The sequence below is a fragment of the Carya illinoinensis genome, chromosome 1 (assembly GCF_018687715.1).
Source record: "Carya illinoinensis cultivar Pawnee chromosome 1, C.illinoinensisPawnee_v1, whole genome shotgun sequence".
In the NCBI taxonomy this organism is placed as follows: domain Eukaryota; kingdom Viridiplantae; phylum Streptophyta; class Magnoliopsida; order Fagales; family Juglandaceae; genus Carya; species Carya illinoinensis.
The window spans coordinates 48,901,941-48,929,485 of NC_056752.1; the positions used below are offsets into that span (position 1 = coordinate 48,901,941).

The 27,545-nt window shown below is 38.0% G+C and overlaps 3 protein-coding genes across 22 annotated transcripts; all 3 read left to right on the forward strand.

The window, feature by feature from the left end:
- The first annotated feature begins 421 nt into the window (after nt 1-421).
- LOC122280344 (peroxisomal (S)-2-hydroxy-acid oxidase GLO4-like) lies at nt 422-21,651 on the forward strand. 16 transcript variants are annotated; one of them, XM_043091290.1, is made up of 17 exons: nt 423-561; nt 1,131-1,282; nt 1,369-1,493; nt 1,572-1,618; nt 1,692-1,769; nt 1,882-2,006; nt 2,138-2,195; nt 2,911-2,973; nt 3,310-3,379; nt 3,969-4,069; nt 4,204-4,308; nt 4,907-6,131; nt 6,210-6,271; nt 6,931-20,230; nt 20,317-20,415; nt 20,500-20,627; nt 20,735-21,651. In XM_043091290.1, exons 2-12 carry the CDS (start codon nt 1,140-1,142, stop codon nt 5,084-5,086), a joined length of 1,095 nt encoding a protein of 364 aa, XP_042947224.1. In that variant the 5' UTR covers nt 423-561; nt 1,131-1,139; the 3' UTR covers nt 5,087-6,131; nt 6,210-6,271; nt 6,931-20,230; nt 20,317-20,415; nt 20,500-20,627; nt 20,735-21,651. The 16 variants fall into 16 exon arrangements, with proteins under 16 accessions (XP_042947254.1, XP_042947224.1, XP_042947216.1 ...); XM_043091282.1 differs by having other exon boundaries at nt 20,317-20,380; XM_043091275.1 differs by having other exon boundaries at nt 6,931-20,033; nt 20,119-20,230; nt 20,317-20,627.
- Nucleotides 436-27,434, forward strand: LOC122280303 (peroxisomal (S)-2-hydroxy-acid oxidase GLO4-like). 5 transcript variants are annotated; one of them, XM_043091178.1, is made up of 13 exons: nt 436-561; nt 2,682-2,684; nt 23,121-23,269; nt 23,356-23,480; nt 23,559-23,605; nt 23,679-23,756; nt 23,869-23,993; nt 24,125-24,182; nt 24,898-24,960; nt 25,298-25,367; nt 25,957-26,057; nt 26,190-26,294; nt 26,893-27,434. In XM_043091178.1, the coding sequence occupies exons 3-13, from the start codon at nt 23,127-23,129 to the stop codon at nt 27,070-27,072; spliced, it is 1,095 nt and encodes a 364-aa protein (XP_042947112.1). In that variant the 5' UTR covers nt 436-561; nt 2,682-2,684; nt 23,121-23,126; the 3' UTR covers nt 27,073-27,434. The 5 variants fall into 5 exon arrangements, with proteins under 5 accessions (XP_042947112.1, XP_042947126.1, XP_042947109.1 ...); XM_043091175.1 differs by lacking the exons at nt 436-561; nt 2,682-2,684 and adding an exon at nt 22,375-22,625; XM_043091177.1 differs by lacking the exons at nt 436-561; nt 2,682-2,684 and adding an exon at nt 22,378-22,552.
- Nucleotides 20,536-21,455, forward strand: LOC122300745 (nuclear pore complex protein DDB_G0274915-like). Its single transcript, XM_043111622.1, has 3 exons — nt 20,536-20,627; nt 20,709-21,037; nt 21,082-21,455. Exons 1-3 carry the CDS (start codon nt 20,536-20,538, stop codon nt 21,453-21,455), a joined length of 795 nt encoding a protein of 264 aa, XP_042967556.1.
- Nucleotides 27,435-27,545: the final 111 nt, after the last annotated feature.

The following is a 27,545-nucleotide window of genomic DNA, read 5'->3' on the forward strand; positions in this document are numbered from 1 at the left end:
GGAGATTCGAGAAATTCGAAAATCTCAAGTTACTTTCATTGATATGAAAATGGCTTGCTATGTTGACGAGTGACTTAAATTGGGAGAGGATAGCTCTTTTCCGATTGAGGCAGTTTTGGGCTGAAAAATAGATTAGATGAGTTGAACTTGTGCTTGTGCGGCCCTCGGTCCAGTCCAACCAAATGGACTATTATTATTTATTAGCTGTCGTGTGGATATATTATTCGGGAAAAATTTAGTTGTAAAGATAATTGTGTATTAATATGTGTATAAATTTAATGTAATTAATTAAAAAATAAATTTTATTAAAAATAATATTAATTTAAATTTTAAATACGAAAAAATAGTATTATTATACACAAGGCAAAACTCAATAACAGTCAACCTTATCGATGTGGACGAAAAAACTAGTGGAAAAAGTTCATCATTGAGAAGGTCGGCATTCTGATCCCTTCTTCACACTTTAAGGTATCTATGGCCTGTAAGTTTTCATCAAACGTCTAGTCAAAACTACTGCCCAGAAGCTGCCAGCCACCTCCAAAGGTTTTAGTTCTCTCATTGGTAAGCTTAAATAATTCCAACTTTATCGATCATCATGAAAACGCACAGTAATTTCTATGTGGGAGATCGTCATGTTTTCCACCGGTTCTTGTTGCTTTGTGGGTCATAGCATATTATTGAGATCGATTTACTGCATATTGGATACGTAGGAGTGGAAGTCAATGTTTTTTTTATCGTCGAAAAGTCATCTGTGAAGTGCCTAGAGGCGTTTAAGGCCCTAATTAATTTGATGTTCTCCTACGACTCGTGTGTGTGGACTGCTAATATCAATTAGATTTTCTAAAATGGATGGTATGCTTACAAACAGATTTTCTTGATGTGCACTTTGGTGACTTTGCACCGATTGTGTCTGTGAATATCGTGAAGCATACTTAAGGTTTGTCCAAGTAAAAGGCACTGTTTAACTGCAAGCATCACCTTTGGGAGATTGCTGTAATTAAGATCTAAATGTAGCCTGGATCTTCTATTGTTCTTATCAAAGTTTGAGTTTCTTCTTGCTGTTGAAAGCTTATACAGTTGCATCTAGGAGTTGGTATTGGACACTTAAACGTATGTCTCCATGTTTCCAGAAAAAAAAAATGGCTGGTGAACCAGTAAACCTGAACGAGTTCCAAGAATTGGCCAAGGAAGCACTTGCAAAAATGTACTATGATTTTTATGCTGGTGGAGCTGAGGACCAGTACACATTAAAAGATAATGTGGAAGCATTTAAAAGAATCACGTAATGTGCTAATTTACCTGCTAATCTCTAACATGAGAGCAAACCGGGTGTGGCGTTTCACCTATCAGTTTTCATTCTTTCCGCAGGATCCGGCCAAGAATTCTTGTGGATGTAAGCAGAATAGATATGTCAACTACTGTATTGGGGTACAATATCTCGGCACCGATTATGATTGCTCCAACTGCCTTGCATAAGTTGGCACATCCTGAAGGTCTAAATCCTTTATGATCAGTTGAAAATACCTTCCTTCCCCTGCAAAATGCTTATACTACTTGCTATCTTGTTACAGGAGAGGCTGCCACAGCCAGAGCAGCAGCTGCATCTAAAACCATAATGGTAATGACATAACGAATTCGAACTCATCCGCTTGTTTAATGTCTTGGCACGGCTAAGTTATATTTTTCTGTAGATTTTATCCACCACGTCTTCCTGCACGGTGGAGGAGGTTGCTTCCAGCTGCAACGCTGTTCGGTTCTTTCAATTATATGTATTAAAACCTTCCTCATGTCTTATAATGTACACTTTGTTCATCACCTTTCCTTATATGTCATTTTGTTTGGTAGAAAGACTCTGAAATTTTGGAACTCCCTTGCGAATAGGTATACAAGAGGCGAGATATAACAGCTGCATTGGTACACAGGGCCGAGAAAAACGGATACAACGCTCTTGTCCTAACTGTTGATGTCCCCAGACTCGGTCGAAGGGAGGCAGACATAAAAAACAAGTGAAGTGTCATCTTTCCTTCTGGTTAAATTTAATTGCCTTCAAAGTTTGGTATAAACTTCCTTGAGTCTTATTGATGCAATGTTTAATGTCTTATTCATCCCCCATAAAAAAACGCGATGACTTCTGCAGAATGATTGCACCTCGATTGAAGAATCTTGAGGGTCTATTATCGATTGAAGTCGATTCTGTGAGTGGAATTCGTTGAATTTAAATATCCTGGCTTTGAATGACGAGGCTTTACTATTTATCAATGTGTCTGATATATTCTTTTAACAACCGGTTTCTTTTAACCGTAGCTTATCATTTGTCCTTCAATAGGCAACAAAACCCTCCATTAGTCTGATCATTGTCTAACCAAATTAAATAAATAAACAAGTACATAATAAAAGGATCAGCGTTTGAGTGTGCCAAAGCTATCCTAAATGGATAAAGAAGCAAGGTTGACGTGCTCATGGAGTAGCAATGATTATTATTTTCATTCTAGTTTTGTTTTTATCATTTTTTTCTTTTTGTTAATCTTCTGCCTTTTTTGGTTTCCAAGTAATTGTGGGGTTTCACTATAGTTTTTTGTCAGTGATTCACGGGCCACCACTTCAGCTCTACCCATAAATGATCAGTATGTCGGATATGGCATCCTTGTCTACCTTTGCCCAAACTAGCTTAGATTCTTGAGAAAGTAATAGAGAAATGTGTCTATCGTGTATCCCCGTTCTCAGACCCTTTATGACTACAGTGGAGTAGTTCAATCTAACAGGCACTTTCATCTAGAAATGTGTCTGATCATTTACAGAAATCATCATTTACTCTGTCTTTGTGTGTGTGCTGCTCTGGAAGTGCTTGTTTAGTATTCATACGTAAGACTAAAATTAATATGTTAACTCAGAATCTTTCAAATTCTGCAGAATAGTGGTTCAAACCTAGAAGCTTATGCTAAGGCAACAATGGACGCTTCCTTGTGTTGGAAGGTAAAGAACCAGAAAAGGTTTTGGTAACTTTCTGGTACACTTTGTAGAAATATGCCAAGAAAGGTTAAAATGTGTGTGTTAAAGAGATGCCGGTCTGCTTAGCTGGCACAGTTCTTGGTTTTTACGCCAGGGACCTGGGAGATAGGTAGGCTTTTGGGGATGGTGGGAAAATATATGGCTTTAGTTAAGAAATGAATGCAAATTATTTGTTTTCTCAGTAACTTGCTGCATCTGAAAAGATATTACTGCAAGTCTGTTGGCAGTCCCTATTTTATTCCAACAAACGCTGGGTGCACTCTAATACCGTGTTTAATTAGTGCATCACAACATCTGCAGGATGTAGAATGGTTAAGATCAATTACAAACATGCCCATTCTTATCAAGGGAATTCTTACTCGTGAAGATGGTAAGATGAAGTTTTACGTGTAATATTCACATTTTTTATTTTATTTATTTATTTTTTGTTTTGAAAAATATCAACGTATCACCCAGCTCACTTTTCACTTCACTTTCCCCACTCTCCTTCCCTTTGAATGTATAAAATAGAGAAAACCTTCTCTGCCTTTTATCATTTATTAAACAATTGACATTATAGACTTTTCCGTTCTAAGATTTTATATTTTTTGGATTAAAAGTTTAAAAAACTTCTATTTATAAGTTAGTATAGATAACACACCTCCTAAAGTAGTTACCTGACATAATTTGAATTGGAAGATAAATTTTAAAATTTGAATATTACAAATTACATTTTACTATTTGAGTGATGTGGGCGATGTGCTTTACATACCGGCTTGATAACAAAATAATTCTAAAAGTTTCAGTTACATGTCAAGACGAAAAAAAAAGCTTCGCTTACTTAGAGTTTTTAAAACAACTTGAAATTCAATTATAGGGGTCCGGTTATCGTAGTTAACTCAGATCCCTGAAAGTCAAGGAATTTTTCTAGCTGTTCAAAATTCAAATTTGGTTAACATTTGATGTAATAACATGGGCAGCAATAAAGGCTGCAGAAATAGGTGTGGCTGGGATTGTTGTCTCCAATCATGGGGCTCGCCAGCTTGATTATTCTCCTGCTACTATTACTGTTCTAGAAGAGGTGAGGTTCTATCTGTATAGCTTAATAAGAAATGTCTGTGCTCATGCATTTCTGCAGAGGACTTTGTCATGCCTTGTTCAATCAGCTACGTAAATGTACATGTCTAAGGAAATTTGTTTACCTTGTGATTGAAGGTGGTTCATGCTGTGGGAGGGAAAATTCCTGTTCTTTTTGATGGAGGAGTGCGGAGGGGAACGGATGTCTTCAAGGCATTAGCCCTTGGTGCACAAGCTGTCCTAGTAAGCTCTTCACCCCCAAACTATTTTTTTTCCTTCACCCGAAACTAATTAATCCGTCAACTTAATGATTTTCTCTTACAATTCTTTTCAAAATTTTAAATGTGGGATATGAAATTCGCTATCTAAAAGGAAGTAGAATGTTTCAATCATGCACTCTGCATAATCACAATGTTGTGAGTTTCAAGTGTCTGCAGATATCTTTGCATCCAACAAGTTTTTGGAGATATGGCACTAATGCACAATTGTACTTTGTTGCTGGCTTTGTTTCTTCTTTTCCAAACTACTATCCAACTAAATTGAATTTGTAGAAACTTTTAAGATGTAGGAGCTCAATATCCAAGTCATTGAAACAGTTTGCACTTTGGGACTGTTGGATACATTATAGAGGAGAAATCAGGAGTATGGTGATATTTTTTCTTTTCCTCAATTTGTGTTCTATATTATGTCAGAAAATTGCTGGCTATAGCCATAGCCAACTCTTGCTTCTCTGTCTCTCTCAAATTCGAAGCTGAATATGCTAGAGCTGCTGAAATTTTTATGCTAAGTAATCATGATTTCTCTCTCAAGTCTATTATAAGATATATGCATTTTATTGCAGATTGGAAGACCTGTTGTCTTTGGGCTGGCAGCAAAGGGGGAACATGGTGTGAAACGAGTCATCCAAATGCTGAAGGATGAACTTGAGCTGGCCATGGCGTTATCTGGTTGTCCAAGTGTGAAGGATATTAATAGAAGCCATGTGAGAACAGAGCGTGAAAGACTACTCTCAATGCTTTGATGTCAAAATGAAGCATAAAGATGATATCCTGGAGTGGAGACAAGTGATTCAGATAATCAAATAATGACCATAATCATCCGTGCATACTTGTAACTTAGATCTGGAATATGCTGCCATTTCTTCATTGATTAAGTTGGCATGCAACTAGTGGGATTGAAACATGAAAATAATTTCCATCTGCTATATCTTGGTTTATATTGTCAAGAAATGTGGTTGAGTGAATTGAACGTTTCATTTCTCTTACAGAAGGTACTGTTCAGTCTCCTACACATACATTATTTGTAATCCATATGGACCATACTTCCTAATTGTATTATGAATTAAAATAAATAATATATTTCATTGAGTTAACTTTAATTAATTAAAAGCAATACGTCTTATCGAGTTAGTAATTTTCATTGAAGTTATTAGCTTTTTAATCTTCTTAACGCATGACTTTCTGTTTTTATTTTTTATTTTTTTCTTTTCGACTCGTGCTTTTGTTAGCTTTATAATAGATTAATAAGGGTTGTTGGATTTTAGAATATATATATATATATATATTTTTTAAAAGTAATTTTAAAGGAAGTTAAAAAGTTTTTTGATTCTTGATAGTTGATCCCAGTTTATATGTTGATTGCCTCGTCAGTTGTCAGGCACCTGTCTGCTTTGAGTTTTGACGTTTGTAAATGGCCAAAGCAGGCATTCTAATATTACCTGCTCTCTTTCATAATGGCATATTCATCTTGATTTAGATTTTAGATTAAAGCTGGCTACACATCTTGATTTCATAATGGCAAATAATCAAAAGAGACGGCGATGTTGAGAAGAACAAGGTTACAAGAACAAGAGAAAGTCAAGAGAAAGAACATGATGATTCTTTGCATAGATTTCTTTTTTCGTTGTTGTTGATATATGACGTTTTGGTTTTTCTTTCATTACTTGGTGGCAGCTGGTCAGCTGGAGAAACTAAAAGTGGACCAATGTGAAGTTTATCTGAGGAAGAATGGATTGAGACTGACTGGCAATAAAGGCACACTCATTCAACGCATTAAGAGCATCTAGAGTAATATCATCTTCTTTAATAGTGGCAATGTTCGAAAAACTTTATGATTTCTTATATTCACTTTTATTTATTTTCCAGGATTTTAAATGGTGGAGGGGAGAAGAAATATCCAGTCTCTAGCTTTGTATTGGATTCTAAAGGTGGACATGTTAATTTAAAAGCTCGTGGATGGTTATTTATTTATTGGTTTTGGTGCTATGGATAATCCAATCCCTAAGAAAACGAAAAATAGTAGATTACATATGACTGTCTTATCTGTGGCCAAGCAACCCCAACTCGATTATTTCTCTGCACCATCCTGGGGCTTGCCTATCTACACAAGAATTTTCCTCTCGCAGAATTGATAAATTTAGCAGTTTGCATACATCACATGTTAAGCATTTTAGCTGGTATTGCACATTGAATTTCCAGTTCACCAATTTGTGGGTTTAAAGGTGCTCGTTTCACCACCCTACCCTGAAGACAATGCAAGTTTTCACCTTCACCATATGATACCATTTGGCTTGTTAATGTATGCACATATTAAAAAGAATCACATGGAGTTACTAATCACGGTTTTGCATTAAGTAGTAGCTTGGGCATTTAAGATGAGATATTTCTATTAATCTGCACTCTGTCGAATATTTTTTGTACGGTTTGGAAGGGGTACATATCATTTGTCTCATGAAATCATGGGACCAAACCTTTACCATGATCTTGTCTATTTCTTCCAGATCATGTCTCACATTTTGTGGTTATTGGTAAAATATATTTCTTCTCTTTGATGTGTATAACTTGAAATACTAATTGGGATTTGCAGGGGATGCATGCACTGGTGATGTTGTTATGTTCGAACAAAATGTCTATGAAATGTAAGAATTTTTCTTTTGTTTTGATTGTTTTTTTGGTTGCATTCTTGTGTATATTTGAAAGCATGATTCCCCTTGCCCTCTTTATTTGTGGAGAAGACACCTTACATTTTTTTAAAAGTATTTTTATTGAAAACCCTCGTTTATGGTAGAGGAAAACCATGGAAACAACCTTCATCACTTCCCCAAAACAAAAAAAAAAAAAAAAAAAACTAATAAGGAAAGCTCAAAACCGTATTATTTACCACGTATTACCGGCAATCCTATCCTATTCAATCTCAACATGCATGTTATCTCCTTTGGGGTCCGCTCAAAATCCGTCGTATTTCCTTTGGCACATTTTTTAGCAAGAAAATCAGCTACTTGATTTATTTCTTTATATATGTGTCTAAATACTATGTTCAACTCCTTAGCAGGGAAGGCAATTCTCTGCCGGTCTTCTTGCACAGCCAATGAACATCACCCTATCCTTTCCACCAGTTAACCAACACTTGGGAATCAATTTCAGCCTCGACATTAGATTGCATCAGCATAATACATATTCGTAGACCATCGAGCAAAGCCTTAGTCTCAGCCATTGTGTTTGTACCATATCCATTTATTTTTTTAAGAAGAGCCGGAAGCCACACACATAGCAGCTCCGTCTCAATTTTATTAAAAAACCCTCACTTGTGGCGAAGGAAAACCGTGGTTACAACCTAAGGCCTGGGGACTACAAAAAAACCAAAACCTAGACCTTAAAAACCAAAAAAATAAACACAAATACAATACATTGGCCCTAGGAAAGCAAAACAAAAACTGCAAAACAAATCCTGCAAAAGATAAACCTGCACAAACAAAGATTAAGAAAGGAAATAACGCAGTGCAAAGAGGGACATACCTGGAGATAAAGTCAGTGCCCATAACATCTAGCAACATCTTCGAATTTTTCGAAGGTAAGGGAAACCTTCTTTGTCTAGCTGGATATTACCTCTAATGTGAGCAGGTAGCTCAGATAAAGAAGACTAGAATCCAATTTGACCATTGGCACCCAGTTTGGCAAAGCCATCCGCAACCGAATTACATTATCTAATGTAGTGACCATGAGAGACATGAAGCCCAGCTAGATGATTTTGAATTTCATCCCAATAATCTTCCATGTACCATAGGCCACAACGTTTGTTCCTCAACCAGTTAAGAACTAACATGGAATTAAGTTCAATTTCCACTGATACAACACCCATTAAACCGATGTGACGAAGCCCATGTAGTAAACCCATCAACTCTGCATGGTTATTAGAGTTATGCCCGGTTTCAACAGCAAACCCACAAAGCAAGTTACCTTTATCATCCCGAATAATGCCGCCTGCACCTAAAGGACCTGGATTACCAAGAGAACAACCATCCACATTCAATTTAACCCAACCCTGCTTAGGAGGCTTCCATTTAACCGGAATAACTATCTCTTTCCTTGTAACATTAATAGGCATATTGAAACAATGTAGAACTCCTTCATCTTGGTTAGTGAGCAAATTAACATCCTTAAGCTTTAATGCAATCTAGGAGACCCAATATTTTATAGAACACCAGTACCAATTCCATCAATCCTTCCATCCTGGCCTTACAACGCCGACCCCATAAACGCCAAGTTATGATGGCCAGAAGAAGACTCAACAATTGACCAGAGCGAGTAGAATTTTTTGCCCGCCTATACCAACACTCCACCTGCTGTCTCCAAGTCAAACCTTCCCTCCAAGGAATACTAAGAACCACTGAACAAATACGCCAAATTTTTTTAATAAAATCACCTCTCACAAGACTATGATTAAGATCTTCATACTCAGAGTCAGAGCAGCAATTGCAACGGGAGGCAATAGGAATACCTATTCTTCAGATTCTATCGTCCATCAGGAGACAATCATGAATGGCCTTCCACATAGTAATCGACATTTTTTTGGGAAGGGCAGGATGCCAGACCCATTTAGCCCAAGGGAAATCTGGGCCCCTCGTGCGAATACAATTCCAAGCACTTCTAGTAGAGAAATGCCCGTTAGCATTAGGGAGCTAAATCAGAACATCCTTCCCATTATTAACCCGACCCAAATGCAAAATAAGTTCCTCAGCTTTTTGATGACCAACCAACTGAGTAAAAAGCTCCATATCCCAGCCCAACCCATATTTGCAATCTTTCAATTTAAGGTTCGGCATATCAGAAATCTGAGTATTATTACAAAGAGGGGCATCATCAGCCCACTTATCAATCTAAAAATGGATTTTACCCTCCCGCACTTTTCCATTTAGAATTAGCTTGCACTAAAGGAATATTCTGCAAAATCATCTTCCAAAAAATAGATCCTTTCGTAGAGTCCACCATAGAGATATGTTTATCACCAACATATTTAGCATGAAAAAAATTGGATCAAAGAGAAGTACCTTGCAAAAAATTTCAAGCTAACTTCATGTGGAGAGAAGATTGCACATCTTGGAGACTTCGAATGCCCAACCCTCCTTCCGAGATAGGCTTACAAATGTCCATCCAAGAACGCCATTTTTTCTTAAGTTTGCCATCTTTGACACCCAAAAAAAAGGTGCTAATGATTCTTTAAAGTTTCTCAATCATGACTTTAGGAGTCTTTAAGATAGAAAGACTGTGGACAGGAATGCTTTGGAGAACATGTTTAATAAGAATCAAACGCGCCCCGCTAGATAACAATCTGGTTTGCCAACCCTCCAATCTGGCCTGAACTTTAGCAATCAAATCATCAAAGTGAGCAATTTTCAATCTTCCAGAGATAATAGGAACTCCCAAATATTTAAAAGGAAAAATTCCTTTCGTAAAACCAGTGAACCGAAGAAGAGCCCGACGTCTAGAAGCAGAAACCTGCGAAGAGAAAAAAATTGAAGATTTGTTTTTGTTAACTGCTTGCCCCGACCTCTGTTCATACTTCCTCAACACATCAGTAATAACTTTCAAGGAAGCCTTGCCCCCATTACAAAAAAGCACCATATCATCTGCATAAAGAAGGTGAGAAATAATAGGAGTACCCCTTGGATGATAAAATGGAACAATCGTACACATATGTATCTGATTTTTTATCATCCTCGAAAAGATTTCCTCCACAAGAATGAATAAATAAGGAGAAATGGGGTCACCTTGTTGCAACCCACGACCACCTTTGAAAAACCTTTGAGAGCCCCGTTCATGACTACAGAGAACCAGGGATTAGTGATACAGTGACGAATCATCAGGCAAAAAAAATCTAAGAAGCTGAAAGCTTTAAGAACATGCATAAGAAAAGACCAGTCCATCATATCATAAGCCTTAACCATGTCAATCTTCAAAGCAATATTCCCATCATGAGCTGGTTTATTAATAGCGTGAATCATCTCTTGCGTCAAACTGATATTTTCAAAAATGCTATGGCCCAAAAGGAAGGCTCCTTGTTCAAGAGAAATAATTTTAGCAAGCAGGGGTGAAAGGCGATTAACCATGATTTTGGTGCAAATTTTATAGAACACATTGTACAAGCTAATTGGCCTAAACTTATCAAAACTTGTCGGATTATCCACATTCGAAATTAAAACCATGAAAGTTGCATTAAAAAACCGAGGAAGAGTCGTACCATGGAAAAAATCTACCACCGCATCAACTACATTGGCACCTATAATGTGCCAACAAGATCGATAGAAGCCCGACCCAAACCCGTCAGGCCCTGAGCTACTATCTTCTGGAATGGAGCAAAGAGCATCATAGACTTCCTGAGAAGAAGGAACACGAGAAATAATATCATTATCGCTCTGAGAAATAATAGGTTGGACAAAATCCCCCAAATTAGGCTCTTGACAGCAGTTACCAGCCTGCAAGAATTGAGAAAAATAGGATATAGCCCCTTCGTGAATCTGCTCTGGAGAGGAGAGAATAGTACCATCCTCTAGTTTCATCTCTATAACCTCTTTATGATTCCGACGACTAACAGCACGGAAAAAAATAGAATTTGCTTCACCCTTCTGAATCCAGCCTTGTTTAGCAATTTGGGCTAAGCGCTTTTCTTCCCTGTCCAACCACACTAAAAGATCCAGCTGGGTGGCAACAAGATTATCCTCCACCTCGTTCGAATAATCAGATTGTAATCTAACTTCCAAGCCCTTTATTCGATCCTCAAGTTCTGCTATAGGAGTTTCAGTTCTACCAAAAATTTTCTTGTTCCAAGCTCTCAAAACAATTTTAAGTCTTTTGAGTTTAGTAACAAGCATATATAAACGAGACCCCCTAACAACATCACCATTCCAAGAATTCAAGACACAATCAAAAAATTGAGCATGAGATACCCACATTTGCTGAAATTTAAAAGAATGATAGCCATATCTTACAGGCTGATTTTCCAGCGCAACCGTCATAGGTGCATGAACAGAAGAGGTGCGCGCCAAGTATTCCATATTAGCATCAATAAAACTGCTAAGGCAACTGTATTAAGGAAACACCGATCAAGATGAGCCCAATGCCTAGAATTTCCTGAATGACCGTCACACCAAGAAAGAGAATTTCCACGGAAAGACATATCAAGGATCCCACAAGAATCCACCCAACCATTAAACTCCTCCATGGCCAATGCCCGCCATGGCCTACCCCCTCTTCTCTTCGAATCATTTTTGATAATATTAAAATCTCCCAACACCATCCAAGATAAATTATGAGTATTAGCATCCATCAACGAACCCCACAGACGCCTGCGCTCCAAGTAGGAGCATTTCGCATAAACAAAAGTAATACAAAGATCATTCAGACTATTGATACGAACAGTCAAAAATTGGTCTCCCATAGAATCAACAATTAGATTTAAATCCTGAGGCCAAAACAACCATAACTGGCCGCCATCATCAAAATTAAAGCAACATCGATCAAAACCCAATCTATCACGCCACATATCTAAACGAGAATTACTAACCATAGGCTCGACAATAGCAAGTAGTTTAGGATGTAGCTTCGATACCAATTTTTTAGGCCATTTCCTCGATGTACCAACACCCCGAGCATTCCAATACAAGTAAGAGATCTTCATAAATTAAGGCGAGAGGGCTTGTTTACAACCTTGGATGAACCCCTTAATTTAATACATTTCCTGTGACGTTCTTTTTTCGATTGAATATCTGAGTTCGATGCCACAAGTTTTTTCTTAGCTATATGTTCTAGGACCTCTTCTGAATCTGTATCTGAGTAAACGTGCCCATCAGAAACATCATGGTCATATTCTGTATCTACGTAGGCTGGGTCACTTTTGTCTTGGGCAATAATTCCATCTATGTTTGGTATGACTTGGTTCAACGTGTGTGCTTCCTCAACAAGAGTTACACTAGTATTTGCATCACCCATATGCGAATTGAATCCCGTTTCCAACTCTTCTTGGTCAACTATCTGCCGTGAGCCTTCAAGAATTGGATCATCATGTAACCCCTCCATATGAGCGGTCATCTTGTTAACTGCTGTAGCAACATCTGTAGAAGTTTCAAGATTGACTTGTTTAAAATCTAAAACATTAGTGGTCCCTACAGCTGTATCTTCAACCTCTCCATCTCCAACCTCTTTCATATGACCCTCCCTTTCCGAGTTTTCTAGATTGAGCTCATTAGACTAGGTTCCTATCTCATGCACCGGTTTTTCACCCATCTTACTAGACTCACCTTTTTGCACTATATCGGTAGGATGCTCGTCTTTCTTTTCCTTGATCCTCGAGGTCAAAGTCGACTTTTCTTTCTCATAAGTTTCCTTCAACTTTACATTATGTTTTTTCCCTTCCCATTTGCAAGTCTTAGCATTATGACCTTGGACGTGACATCTTAGACAATAAGCAGGTAGAGTCTCAAATTCTATGGTTTGATAAAAACTTTGAGGATTTCTGTGTGTACCTATCCACAAGGCTTTGATCGGTTCTTTCGTAACATCTATCTCTACGCATAGTATGGCTCCATCCGTGTGAGTAGCGCATCGAGTGGGATTATCCCTCTTAAGAATCTGCCGATTGGAGCTGTAATGTTGCGAAGAAAAAACTCATGGTAGAAGTTTGGAGGAAGACCCGGCAATGTAATCCACACCGGGACGCAAACAGGTTCTTGGTCTTCATGAAAGTCGGTGGTCCAGTGAAAAACTCTATATGGAATGCCATTGATCTCACAGCTTTCACGTGCAAAAGCCTTGACAAAATCATCCTCCAACAATAGACGTACAAAAACGTTCAGTGGCTTACGCATCAATGAGATGATCGGTTGGTTTGACAATCCCCATTTGGCTCTGATGAATGATCTGATGGAATCCAGGGAAGGTCTTTGCCATAGAAACTTTAAAACCAGAGAGAATTGAAAAGGAATAGCTGATCTATCCAGTTCATCCTTTGAAAAAATCACACATACCTCACTGTCCACAGTTTTATGTGATCTGAAGGGAGCCACGACCTCAGGAATGGGCTGAGGAGATTCTAAAACCATATATGCGAATGATTTGAGGCATGGAGTAATGGCCGAATTGGCCTGGAGGCCACCGGCGGTAGCCATGCATGAAGAAACCTCATGCACTCACGTTGAGAGAAAAAAGGGTAAAAAATTCTTTTGAAAAAAACCCTTGTACCATATCCATAGTAAGCCATAAAACTACGCAAGGTTCGCCCTCTATAATCCCAAACTACCCCTCTACCACCACATTACCCAGGATTCCCCGAACTACACCATCAATATTCAACTTGACAAACCCAATGGTGGACCGGACCATTGCAGGGGGTTTACATATATGTATACTTTTGATCTTAAAATAAATAAGTGCCACTTCCAAATATCTTCACTCAAGGGGGTCTAAGGTTGTGATAAAACTGATGATGATATTTTCTCTTTTCCTGACCAATTGATGATGATGCTTGTGCTGCAATTTTTCCTACCTTAGAAATTAATTACTTTTTTTTTTTTTAAGAAGAGGACGGTACCCCAAATTTTATTAATAGCCCTCACGTTTGGCGGAGGAAAACCGTGGTTATAATCAGAAGCCTGGGGGTTTACATATATGCTAGAAAGACCAAAGCCAGGCCTAAAAAAAAAAAAAACATATAATCGAGATCAAAATTACAATTTTCCAAAACAACAAAAGGACAAGATAAACGGTACAATTTTTCAAGACAACAAAAGGACAAGAAAAACGAGAACAACCACCTGCAATAAAAAGAAACAACCTAAATAGATATTAAATGTAAATAAAGATAAAACTAGATAGTACATACCTCACTAAGGTATCCTCAAATAGGGAATACTAACTCTATCCATTCTGAGCAGACCTCTTAACTGATTGGGAAGAGACCTATCTTCAAACCACTCCATACTAGACCCTCTAGAACCCTCTTTCGCAAGATAGTCAGCTACTGCATTTCCTTCCCGAAAAACATGGCTCATACTATACTCCAAGCGATCAAGACAGACTTGAAGCTCATCTCAATAATCTTCCAGGTACCAGATATTAGATTCACCTTTTTTAATCCATTTAATAAGAATTTGGGAATCTGTCTCGATGTTAACTCGTCTAAAACCCAATTGACAGCATTTCCTAACACCTTCCAGCAAGCTTCTCAATTCAGCATAATTATTAGAACCCTGACCTAATGAAACAGAGAAAGCCGCACAAATATGACCACTTGCATCACGAATGACACCCCCAGCCCCAGCTGGACCAGAATTTCCTAAACTGCTCCCATCAATATTAAGTTTAACCCAATTTGAACAGGGCGGAAGCCACTTCACCAAAGAAACTCTCTTTGCTTTAGGGGTCGGAATCAAAATATCCAACCTTTTAAGGATGGCTAAATTCTGTTTCAGAATCTTCGTAGCTTTCATATTGAAATACATGATATTACGGACCCAAAATTTAATAGCATTCCAGACGGACTCAATCGATTCAACTTGACCTTCATATCTGGCTTTACAACGCCTTTCCCATAATTTCCAAGATACAATGGAAGGAATAAAATCAAAGATAGTCCTAACCTGAGACAATTTGCCAGCACGGCGAAACCAAAAATTAATTTGCTCCTTCCAAATACGAAAATGACCCCCCCATATACACGCCAAGTTGCACAGAGGCCATGCGCCAAATTGTTTTAGCAAAATCCCTATTACAAAGAACATGATTAAGATCCTCAATCTGGCCCATAGAGCAACAATTACATTTCGAAGCCAAAGGGATTCCAACCATTTTAATTTTTTCATCCACATTCAAGCAATTATTATAAGCCTTCCACATCATAATGGAGATTTTCTTAGGAAGAGTATTGTGCCAAATCCAAGAAGTCCAAGGTAAAGGAGATGCCTGAACTCTAATACAATCCCAGACATTTTTAGTCCGAAACTTTCCATCATTCTCCTTCCTCCAAACTAGAACATCCTGCCCCTCTTTCCTCCTTGCCAAAACCTGATACAAATCCGTGGCTTTTTCTTGACCCACTAGCCGTTCCAAGAGAGGAATATCCCTACCATTATCAATGTAAAAGTCTTTAATCTTAATCAAAGGTTGCTCGATCACCGGTAATTGATCATGAAGAGGACCTTCCTCCTGCCAATTGTCATACCAAAAAGAGAGATTACCCTCTCGCACTAGCCATTTAGAATTATTCAGCACAACAGGAATATTATGAACAATATATTTCCAAAGACGAGTACCCTTGTTTGGCGGCAAAAGGGAAAGATGATTTTCCCTAACATACTTACCTCTGAAAAAATCTGCCCATAAAGATTGACCAGAGATCAAATGCCAGGCAAGTTTTATATGTAAAGCACGTTGCATATCTCCAAAATCCCTAATGCCCAAGCCACCTTCTTCAATAGGACGACAAATCTTATTCTAAGCCACCCATTCTCTTTTACCTTTCCCTTCAAATTCACCCCAAAAGAAAGTACTAAGAAGCCTATTCAATTCCATAATCACCACCTTGGGGACTTGAAAAACAGCTAGAAGATGAGTGACCATACTCTAAAGAACATGACGTAACAAAATAATTCTCCCACTTGCAGAAAGTAATTTCATCTTCCAACCCGCAATTTTCTTTTTAACTTTCCCTAATAATTCACCAAGGTCAGAAACCTTTAGTCTACTAACCACAATAGGCACACCCAAATACTTGAAAGGAAAAGAACCCTCGGAAAAGCCAGTAATACGAAGAATAGATCTCTTTCTATGCATAGAGATATGTTTAGAAAAAAAGATAGCACTTTTCTCTTTATTAAGAACTTGACCCGTCCAATCTTCATAAGAATTTAAAACCTAGATCAATCCTTTCATTGACCTTTTCCCACCATTCATAAAAATTACAATATCATCAGCATACATAAGGTGGGAGACAAGTGGAGTACCTTTTGCCTAATAATACTAACCAATATTACCATTATTAAAAGCATGCTTCAACAGACGAGAGAGAACCTCCTGCATAATAATGAAAAGGTAAGGCGATAATGGATCCCCTTCCCTCAAGCCACGTTCTCCTTTAAAAAAATCCAAAGGAGTGCCATTCATCATGGTTGAAAACCAAGTCGTAGAGATACACAAATTAATTAAAGCACATACTTGATCAGAAAAGCCAAAAGCTGCCAAAACATGTAACAAAAACCTCTAGTCAATTCTATCGTAAGCCTTAGACATATCAAGCTTGATCAACACATTACCCCCAATTGATTTTTTGTTAATAGAATGGACCATCTCCTGAGTTAAGCTAATATTCTAAAAAATACTCCTACCTGGAATAAAAGCCCATTGTTCCTGAGATATCATCTTAGAAAGCATGTTAGTAAGACAAGCAACAATTATCTTAACACAGATCTTGTAAAAAACAGAGCACAACCTAATAGGTCTGAATTTATCAAATCCATTAGGTTTATCCATCTTAGGAATCAAAACAATATAAGAAGCAGTGAAAAACCTGGGAAGAAAACTAGTACTAAAAAACTCAGAAGTGGCATCCAAAAGGTCCTCCTTAACAAAATCCCAACAAACTCTAAAGAAACCCAAACCAAAACCATCCGGGCTAGGACTGCTGTCAATGAGAATACTAAAAAGAGCATCCTTAATTTCCTCAAGAGAAGGGCCTTTACATAATAATAAGTTTTCCTCAATAGTAATCACATGTGAAATCAGATGATTCAGATTAGGCAAATCACGGTTACTCTGATTCCCCAAAAAGTCCTAAAAATACTAAGTCGCAGTGCAGTGAATATCGACAGGAGTATGTAAGTATGTACCATCCACCAAATACATCTCACTAATCCTTTTATGATTCTTCGAATTTAAAATAGCATGGAAAAATTTAGAATTTTGATCACCGTCTTTTAATCAGGCCTTTTTAGCCATATGTGATAAGCGAGTATCCTCCCGACCCATCCAAGTCGATAATTCTAGCTTAGCCACCATAAGATCATCATTATCCTCAGAACTAAAACCACTTTGGAGACTGAGTTCCAATCTCTCAATACGTTGCTCCAATTCTTGGATAACATTAGTAGTTCGACCAAACACTCGTTGATTCCAATCCTTTAATGCCACCTTAGTTCTTTTTAATTTAAAAGATAACTTATTAAGACCCACACCCAAACCTTCCTACTCCCACACCCCTTTCACAAAACTAAGAAAATCAATATGATCAGTCTACATAAATTGAAAACGAAAAGGGCTAGGTCTATACCTAAAAAGGTCCTCTCCCATTTGAATCACCAAAGGATAATGATCCGACGTGGTGCGAGTTAATACCTGATAAAATACATTTGGAAAACAAGTTAAAAAATTAGTATCAAGAAAACATCGATCTAACCTTGCCCAACTTCTTGCCAAATCGCCTTGACCATTACACCAAGTCATACGTGGACCATTGAAGCGCATATCCATCAAACCACAGTTCTGAATACATAAGTTGAAATCAGCCATTGCCGAGAATTGACGTGGATGTCCACCCCGTCTCTCAGAGTCATCTTTAATGATATTAAAATCTCCACAAATGATCCGTTGCAATTGACCACTGCTACTAGTCTCCAACTCCTCCCAGAGAGACTTCCTTTCAGTCTGATTACATTTAGCATACACAATAGTGAGGAGGAAAATATGCCCATTCTCTTCCACTTTGACTGACTAGAACTAGTCACCATGTGCACAGATATAGTCGATTTCCACAACAACCAAATCTTCCCATCATTTGCTTAATTCGTCAGAAAATTATCACAACTAAACTTTCTCAAAAAACCAGGGATTCTATCCTGCTCAGAAAAGGCTCAGTGAGAGCTAAAATATTAGGCTTGACTTTATTCATGATTTTACACACTCTTCTATGAGAAGTTCCAACTCCCCTGATGTTCCAAAAAATTATTGGATTGATCATAAATTAAGTTTGGATGGACGGATCACCACTCAAGAGGAACTCCTTTTTTGAAACATACCAGTCCTATTTTTGGGAACTTCCGCATCCGTGCTATAATCTTTCTGCATATCAACACTTACATCATCTCTTTCAACTTCATTTTCAGATTGAGTCTTGTCCACTGTGATTATGTTCATCTCGCTATCAACATCTTCAGCCTCTAGATCCTCAATGGCAATGTCTTCATAAAAGGATCCCTCATTGTCAAACTGCATCATCTAGTCCTTCAAACTCCCTCCCCTTTCACCCATATCTCTACCCAACTTCACAGACCCATTTAGATCATTTATGGACTGGTGGCCCATTGCCAAGTCGTTCACGGCACACCTTTCACCATCTTTATCCGAATGGCCTGCATCATCTAGGTGAGAATGAGCTCCAATCTTTGTACTTGTTTCTTCATGAACCATAACAGGTGTCACGACCTCCTTTGATAGAGGCACTTCAAGCAAAGCCACGACATCTTTTTCCAACGTGGACACACTCGGTGTAGCAGTGTCTTCCAGGTTCATCAAACCATCCTCCTGCTGCGACAAGTCTACCTGCATGGAAGGCAATTGTGCATTCAAGAAAGCACTTTCTACTTTTTCTAACCCCAGAGTTCCAGTCAAACCATTCTCTGAAGTGACCCCAACAACAAGATCCATATTGGAGCTCTCATTATTTTTTTGATCTTTCTCCTGGTTTTCTTTCAGTTTAGCATTGTCATGCAGCACTACACCCTTCTCAGTATTTTCTGCAACCAGCAAAGAAAGATCCAAATTCATATTACCTTTACTTACTGCCACTTCCTCCGTAGGTTTTTCTCCCTGCTTAACCCACATCTGCCCTCCCTTTGGTTTTCTCTTTTGGTCAGGACCATTCCTACAGGTTCATTTATTATGTCCCTGACATTTACAAAAAGTGCAGTAAGCAGGAAGTGTTTCGAATACAACCTCCTGCCTCCTACTACTTGGCATCCTTGGTATACCTAACCAAAAGTGTGAAATCGGCTCCTTTGAGGCATCTATCTCCAGACACACACGAGCCTCGTCTGTTCTCGTAGCACAGGTTGTAGAATTGTCATGGCGGATGAACTTTCCAATTGGTGTTGTGATCATTTTTAAGACAAAATGATGATAGAAGTTCGGCGGGAGTCCAGGCAAAAAAACCCATATCGGCACACGCGGTGGTTCAAAGTCTTCATCAAAATCCGGTGTCCAAGCAAAAGATCTGTAAGGAACTCCATTAACCTTGCAGGACTCTCTTGATAAGGCCTTATGTAAATCATGCTCATTCCCCATCCTTACAAAAACATGTCTCAAACGCCGCATACCAGAAACTACCGGCAAGCTGGAGAGACCCCAGCGGCTGCGAATGAATGCTCAAACGGCGTCTAACAAAGGCCTTTGTCGTAGGAACTTAATCACCATTGAATAGCGGAAGGACTGAGCCATTCAATCAATTTCCTCTGCTGTAAAAGAAAAAAACAGTTCCCCCTCAAAGTATTTCGGTGGCCGAAAAGGTACCTCCATCTCCGGCAGTGGTTGAGGCACTACAGAGACTATGTCAGCAAACGATAAAGAAGGACCTGCCATGGGCGGCAAGGCCTCTGCTGCCATGCAGCCAGCGAACCCAAGCAGGAATTGAAATCTCAAACCCTAACAGAGGTTTAACGTAAATATGGAAAGTTGACTTCTCCCTTAATGGAATTAATTACCTTTCTTATTTCTCTTTTGGAAATCGAATTCTCAGGTTCAACTTAGCATCCCGAAGTGGCTGTGGTCCTCCTTGCGGCATAAGGATTGTTGTGGGCCGCATTGTGAAAGAAAGTTATGGTGCTGCAAAGCAACAACATACTTTCACGGTGGATTAACCTCGCTGCATTTGATGAAATATACGGGCAAGCATAATATATCTGTTTCTAAATATTTTTCTGGCTGATCTGAACAGATAGAAGTACTCTGGAGCAAGGGGGAGAAACCACTCCCTCCACTTCATCCCCTGCTAATTAAGGGTCGAAACCTTTACCGTTTGAAAATTTTGAGACAAGTTTGTTTCATATAAACAAATTTCCTTTTTCCCAGTCATCTGTTTTTCATCCCATGTTAAACTAATCCTGTTGTAGAACTTCAGAGATGGGAAGATGAATAGGAGAGGTAGAAAGTTTTGATGGAAAAGCACTCCAGGGGGTCTGTTGCAAGGTCTGATAGAGAAGTACGTATCCAAGAGAAGGAAAAGAGGAAAATACTCAAGGCAACCAGGTATTCTTTTCTAATTATAAACTGGAAATGTTATTTCTTCTATCATTATCAAATTGAATATGCCTTGTTGGATCATTTTAGTGATTCTCTATTATTACGTGCTCAAGTTTTCTCTACCTACTTCCGGATCTCAAGAAAGGAGTCAAATGGGAACCAATCTCACTTCAATTCAACCGTAACTGTAAAATCTGCATTCCAACCAACACAGTCAGGTTTATTAGTCGATTCAAGAAAACCATCATTTAGTTCACATTCAAAGCCTGGGCCATATGATAATTCAGGCAAATCAGAATCTCAACCTCAAAAGATGAGTTCCTCTGTTAATTCAGGAAAACCAGCAGCTTCCCAGCAACAGTTGTTGGGCATATTCACTGATTTAGGAAAGCCAACGATGCAAGCTCAACAAGCAGGTTTATATTGTGAAGCAAGACTGACTGTAACTTAACCACAACAGCAAAATATACAAGACAAAGTAGTTATAACCAGCAGCCTTCTCAGAACTCTGTTGATTGTAGGTACTCAAGTAATACAGAAAAAATGTATAGTGGCAGTCGCGCCGTTCACCATTCAAACTTCAAGCGGCCCAACTTGAACTCGCATCCGAATGACCATCAAGCTCCTAGTAATAAGTATCCAAATAATGACCGGAAAAGCGGGCTACCCGCGTGGGGTTATCATAGACAGCCATTGACAGGCATCAGCCAGTTCCCACCAATGAACCAACCACAGAGGCAAGGCTACCGGCCGCCACAGCTGTGCCGATATTATGCTCAGGGGAGGTGCCATTTTGGTGACAATTGCAAATTTGTGCACCAGTCAAGAAGATAATGTGGACAGAGAGTAAGATAGGAAGGTGCTCATACTGAATTTGAAGGATATTGAGTGCGAATGCGAGTTTCAATGAGTTCGTTGAATTTTGTGCTTCTTTAAATGAGAGTTTCCTAGAAACTCTCTTGCCAACTTTTGTTGCAATTTTTTTTTTTTTAATATTATTAATGGACGTCGTGATGCGCATTACTGGGCATACCAAAGATCTCATTGCTATTACGTTTGCTCCTGCAAACTGCTTGATGGACTCTCTCTTTTCAATCCCTTCAAGCAAGCGAAATGCAGATGATTGATTGCATGGTAAAATAAACTCTCAAAACTTTTGTTTTCCCCCCCAACTTGTACTGGATGTCACATGTATGTCTGTACGAACATCTGTCATCTACCCTGAAAAAGATAAAAAATAAAGAAGTAGATGCCTCCGTACTTAATCCCATTGGATGAAATTTGCAATGGAGATTCGAGAAATTCGAAGTTCTCAAGTTACTTTCATTGATAAAAATGGCTTGCGATGTTGAAGAGTGACTGAGATTGGGATAGGATAGCTCTTTTTCCGTTTGAGGCAGTTTTGGGCTGAAAAATAGATTAGATGAGTTGAACTTGTGCTTGTGCGGGCCTCGGTCCAGTCCAACCAAATGGACTATTATTATTTATTAGTTGTCGTGTGTGGATATATTATTAGGAAAAAATTTAGTTATAAAGATAATTACGTATTAATATGTAAATAAATTTAAAAAGTAAATTTTATTAAAAATAATATTAATTTAAATATTAAATATCAAAAAATGAGTATTAAATATTATAAGTATAAGGGTTTCATATTTATGAAAAATGTATATTTTTTTATTAAATTGTAAAGATAAATTTGATGAATATAGTATTAATGCTACAAGGAACTTTACTGACTCAATACCAGTCAACCTCATCGATGTGGACAAAAAAACTAGTGGACGAAGTTCATCATTGAGAAGGCCGGCATTCTGATCCATTCTTCACACTTTACGGTAACTCTGGCCTGTAAGTTTCCAGCAAACGTCTAGTCAAAACTACTGCCCAGAAGCTGCCAGCCACCTCCAAAGGTTTTAGTTCTCTCATTGGTAAGCTTAAATAATTCCAACTTTATCGATCACCATGAAAACGCACAGTAGTTTCTATGTGGGAGATCGCCAGGTTTTCCACTGGTTCTTGTTGCTACGTGGGTCATAGCATATTATTGAGATCGATTTACTGTATATTGGCTACGTAGGAATGGAAGTCAATGTTTTTGTATCGTCGAAAAGTCATCTGTGAAGTGCCTAGAGGCGTTTAAGGCCCTAATTAATTTGATGTTCTCCTACGACTCTTGTGTGTGGACTGCTAATATCAATTAGATTTTCTAAAATGGATGGTATGCTTACAAACAGATTTTCTTGATGTGCACTTTGGTGACTTTACACCGATTGTGTCTGTGAATATCGTGAAGCATACTTAAGGTTTGTCCAAGTAAAAGGCAATGTTTAACTGCAAGCATCACCTTTGGGAGATTGCTGTAATTAAGATCTAAATGTAGCCTGGATCTTCTATTGTTCTTATCAAAGTTTGAGTTTCTTCTTGCTGTTGAAAGTTTATACAGTTGCATCTAGGAGTTGGTATTGGACTCTTAAACATATGTCTCCATGTTTCCAGAAAAAAATGGCTGGTGAACCAGTAAACGTGAACGAGTTCCAAGAATTGGCCAGGGAAGCACTTCCAAAAATGTACTATGATTATTATGCTGGTGGAGCTGAGGACCAGTACACATTAAAAGATAATGTGGAAGCATTTAAAAGAATCACGTAATGTGCTAATTTACCTGCTAATCTCTAACATGAGAGCAAACCGGGTGTGGCGTTTCACCTATCAGTTTCCATTCTTTCCGCAGGATCCGGCCAAGAATTCTTGTGGATGTAAGCAGAATAGATATGTCAACTACTGTATTGGGGTACAATATCTCGGCACCGATTATGATTGCTCCAACTGGCCTGCATAAGTTGGCACATCCTGAAGGTCTAAATCCTTTATGATCAGTGGAAAATACCTTCCTTCCCCTGCCAAATGCTTATACTACTTGCTATCTTGTTACAGGAGAGGCTGCCACAGCCAGAGCAGCAGCTGCATCTAAAACCATAATGGTAATGACATAACGAATTCGAACTCATCCACTTGTTTAATGTCTTGGCACGGCTGAGTTATATTTTTCTGTAGATTTTATCCACCGGGTCTTCCTGCACCATGGAGGAGGTTGCTTCCAGCTGCAACACTGTTCGGTTCTTTCAATTATATGTATTAAAACCTTCCTCATGTCTTATAATGTACACTTTGTTCGTCACCTTTCCTTATATGTCATTTTGTTTGGTAGAAAGACCCTGAAATTTTGGAACTCCCTTGCGAATAGGTATACAAGAGACGAGATCTAGCAGCTGCATTGGTACACAGGGCCGAGAAAAACGGATACAAGGCTCTTGTCCTAACTGTTGATGTCCCCAGACTCGGTCGAAGGGAGGCAGACATAAAAAACAAGTGAAGTGTCATCTTTCCTTCTGGTTAAATTTAGTTGCCTTCAAAGTTTGGTATAAACTTCCTTGAGTCTTATTGACGCAATGTTTAATGTCTTATGCATCCCCCATAAAAAAATGCGATGACTTCTGCAGAATGATTGCACCTCGATCGAAGAATCTTGAGGGTCTGTTATCGATTGAAGTCGATTCTGTGAGTCGAATTCGTTGAATTTAAATATCCTGGCTTTGAATGACGAGGCTTTCCTATTTATCAATGTGTCTGATATATTCTTTTAACAACAGGTTTCTTTAACTGTAGCTTATCATTTGCCCTTCAATAGGCAACAAAACCCTCCATTAGTCTGATCATTGTCTAACCAAATTAAATAAATAAACAAGTACATAATAAAAGGATCATCGTTTGAGTGTGCCAAAGCTATCGTAAATGGATAAAGAAGCAAGGTTGACGTGCGCAAGGACTAGCAATGATTATTTATTTTCATTCTAGTTTTGTTTTTATCATTTTTTTCTTTTTGTTAATCTTCTGGCTTTTTTTGTTTCCAAGTAATTGTGGGGTTTCACTATAGTTTTTTGTCAGTGATTCACAGGCCACCAATTCAACTCTACCCATAAATGATCAGTATGTCGGATATGGCATCCTTATGCCTTTGCCCAAACTAGCTTAGATTCTTAAGAATGTAATAGAGAAATGTGTCTATCGTGTATCTCCGTTCTCAGACCCGTTATGACTACAGTGGAGTAGTTCAATCTAACAGGCACTTTCATGTAGAAATGGGTCTGATCATTTACAGAAATCATCATTTACTCTGTCTTTGTGTGTGTGCATGCGAGCACAAGTGCTTGTTTAGTATTCATACGCAAGACTAAAATTAATATGTTAACTCAGAATTTTTCAACTTCTGCAGAATAGCGGTTCAAACCTAGAAGCTTTTTGTAAGGCGACAATGGACGCTTCCTTGTGTTGGAAGGTAAAGAACCAGAAAAGGTTTTGGTAACTTTCTGATACACTTTGTAGAAATATGCCAAGAAAGGTTAAAATGTGCGAGTTAAAGAGATGCCAGTCTACTTAGCTGGCACAGTTTCTTGGTTTTTACGCCAGGGACCTGGGAGATAGGTAGGCTCTTGGGGATGGTGGGAAAATATCTGGCTTTAGTTAAGAAATGAATGCAAATTATTTGTTTTCTTAGTAACTTGCTGCATCTGAAAAGATATTACTGCAAGTCTGTTGGCAGTCCCTATTTTATTCCAACAAACGCTGGGTGCACTCTAATACCGCGTTTAATTAGTGCATCACAACATCTGCAGGATGTAGAATGGTTAAGATCAATTACAAACATGCCCATTCTTATCAAGGGAATTCTTACTCGTGAAGATGGTAAGATCAAGCTTTACGTGTAATATTCACATTTTTTATTTTATTTATTTATTTATTGTTTTGAAAAATATCATTGTATCACCCAGCTCACTTTTCACTTCACCTTCCCCACTCTCCTTCCCTTTGAATGTATAAAATAGAAAAAACCTTCTCTGCCTTTATCATTTACTAAACAATTGAAATTATAGACTTTTCCGTTCTAAGATTTTATATATTTTGGATTAAAAGTTTAAAAAACTTCTATTTATAAGTTGGTATAGGTAACACAACTACTAAAGTGCTTATTTGGCATAAATTGATTTGAAAGATAAATTTTAAAATTCGAATCTTACAAAATTACATTTTACCATTTAAGTGATGTAGATGACATGCTCTACACACCGGCTTGATAACAAAATAATTCTAAAAGTTTCAGTTACATGCCAAGACGAAAAAAAATGCTTCGCTTACCTAGAGTTTTTAAAACAACTTGAAATTCAATTATAGGGGCCCGGTTATCATAGTTAACTCAGATCCCTGAAAGTCAAGGAATTTTTCTCGCTGTTTAAAATTCAAATTTGGTTAACATTTGATGTAATAACATGAGCAGCAATAAAGGCTGCAGAAATAGGTGTGGCTGGGATTATTGTCTCCAATCATGGGGCTCGCCAGCTTGATTATTCTCCTGCTACTATTACTGTTCTGGAAGAGGTGAGGTTCTATCTGTATAGCTTAATAAGAAATGTCTGCTCATGCATTTCTGCAGAGGACTTTGTCATGCCTTGTTCAATCAGCTACGTAAATGTACATGTCTAAGGAAATTTGTTTACCTTGTGATTGAAGGTGGTTCATGCTGTGGGAGGGAAAATTCCTGTTCTTTTTGATGGAGGAGTGCGGCGGGGAACGGATGTCTTCAAGGCATTAGCCCTTGGTGCAGAAGCGGTCCTAGTAAACTCTTCACCCCCAACCTATTTTTTTTTCCTTCAACCCAAACTAATTAATCCATCAACTTAAGGATTTTCTCTTACAATTCTTTTTTTAATTTTCAATGTGGGATATGAAATTCGCTATCTAAAAGCAAGTAGTATGTTTCAATCATGCACTCTGCATAATCACAATGTTGTGAGTTTCAAGTGTCTGTATATATCTTTGCATCCAACAAGTTTTTGGAGATATGGCACTAATGCATAATTGTACTTTGTTGCTGGCTATGTTTCTTCTTTTCCAAACTACTATCCAACTAAATTGAATTTGTAGAAAGTTTTAAGATGTAGGAGCTCAATATCCAAGTCATTGAAACATTTTGCACTTTGTGCTGTCGGATACATTATAGAGGAGAAATCAGGAGTATGGTGATATTTTTTCTTTTCCTCAATTTGTGGTCTATATTATGTCAGAAAATTGCTGGCTATAGCTATAGCCAACTCTTGCTTCTCTGTCTCTCTCAAATTCGAATCTGAATATGCTAGAGCTGCTGAAATTTTTATGCTAAGTAATCATGATTTCTCTCTCAAGTCTATTATAAGATATATGCATTTTATTGCAGATTGGAAGACCTGTTGTCTTTGGGCTGGCAGCAAAGGGGGAACATGGTGTGAAACGAGTCATCCAAATGCTGAAGGATGAACTTGAGCTGGCCATGGCGTTATCTGGTTGTCCAAGTGTGAAGGATATTACTAGAAGCCATGTGAGAACAGAGCGTGAAAGACTACTCTCAATGCTTTGATGTCAAAATGAAGGATAAAGATGATATCCTGGAGTGGAGACAAGTGATTCAGATAATCAAATAATGACCATAATCATCCGTGCATACTTGTAACTTAGATCTGGAATATGCTGCCATTTCTTCATTGATTAAGTTGGCATGCAACTAGTGGGATTGAAACATGAAAATAATTTCCATCTGCTATATCTTGGTTTATATTTTCAAGAAATGTGGTTTGAGTGAATTGAACGTTTCATTTCTCTTACAGAAGGTACTGTTCAGTCTCCTACATATACATTATTTGTAATCCGTATGGACCATACTTCCTAATTGTATTATGAATTAAAATAAATAATATATTTCATTGAGTTAACTTTAATTAATTAAAAGCAATACGTCTTATCGAGTTAGTAATTTTCATTGAAGTTATTAGCTTTTTAATCTTCTTAACGCATGACTTTCTGTTTTTATTTTTTATTTTTTTCTTTTAGACT

What these genes read in the sequence shown, in the direction of transcription:
- LOC122280344 (XM_043091204.1), top strand. Translation starts at nt 1,140, where the DNA reads ATGGCTGGTGAACCAGTAAACCTGAACGAGTTCCAAGAATTGGCCAAG. An exon ending in TAAGTTGGCACATCCTGAAG is followed by an intron (nt 1,494 to 1,571) that starts GTCTAAATCCTT and finishes ATCTTGTTACAG; the next exon opens with GAGAGGCTGCCACAGCCAGA. An exon ending in CTATTACTGTTCTAGAAGAG is followed by an intron (nt 4,070 to 4,203) that starts GTGAGGTTCTAT and finishes TTGTGATTGAAG; the next exon opens with GTGGTTCATGCTGTGGGAGG.
- LOC122300745 (XM_043111622.1), top strand. Translation starts at nt 20,536, where the DNA reads ATGGAAAAGCACTCCAGGGGGTCTGTTGCAAGGTCTGATAGAGAAGTA. An exon ending in AAAATACTCAAGGCAACCAG is followed by an intron (nt 20,628 to 20,708) that starts GTATTCTTTTCT and finishes GGATCATTTTAG; the next exon opens with TGATTCTCTATTATTACGTG. An exon ending in GATGCAAGCTCAACAAGCAG is followed by an intron (nt 21,038 to 21,081) that starts GTTTATATTGTG and finishes TAACCACAACAG; the next exon opens with CAAAATATACAAGACAAAGT.
- LOC122280303 (XM_043091175.1), top strand. Translation starts at nt 22,587, where the DNA reads ATGAAAACGCACAGTAGTTTCTATGTGGGAGATCGCCAG. An exon ending in GAAGCATTTAAAAGAATCAC is followed by an intron (nt 23,270 to 23,355) that starts GTAATGTGCTAA and finishes TTCTTTCCGCAG; the next exon opens with GATCCGGCCAAGAATTCTTG. An exon ending in TAAGTTGGCACATCCTGAAG is followed by an intron (nt 23,481 to 23,558) that starts GTCTAAATCCTT and finishes ATCTTGTTACAG; the next exon opens with GAGAGGCTGCCACAGCCAGA.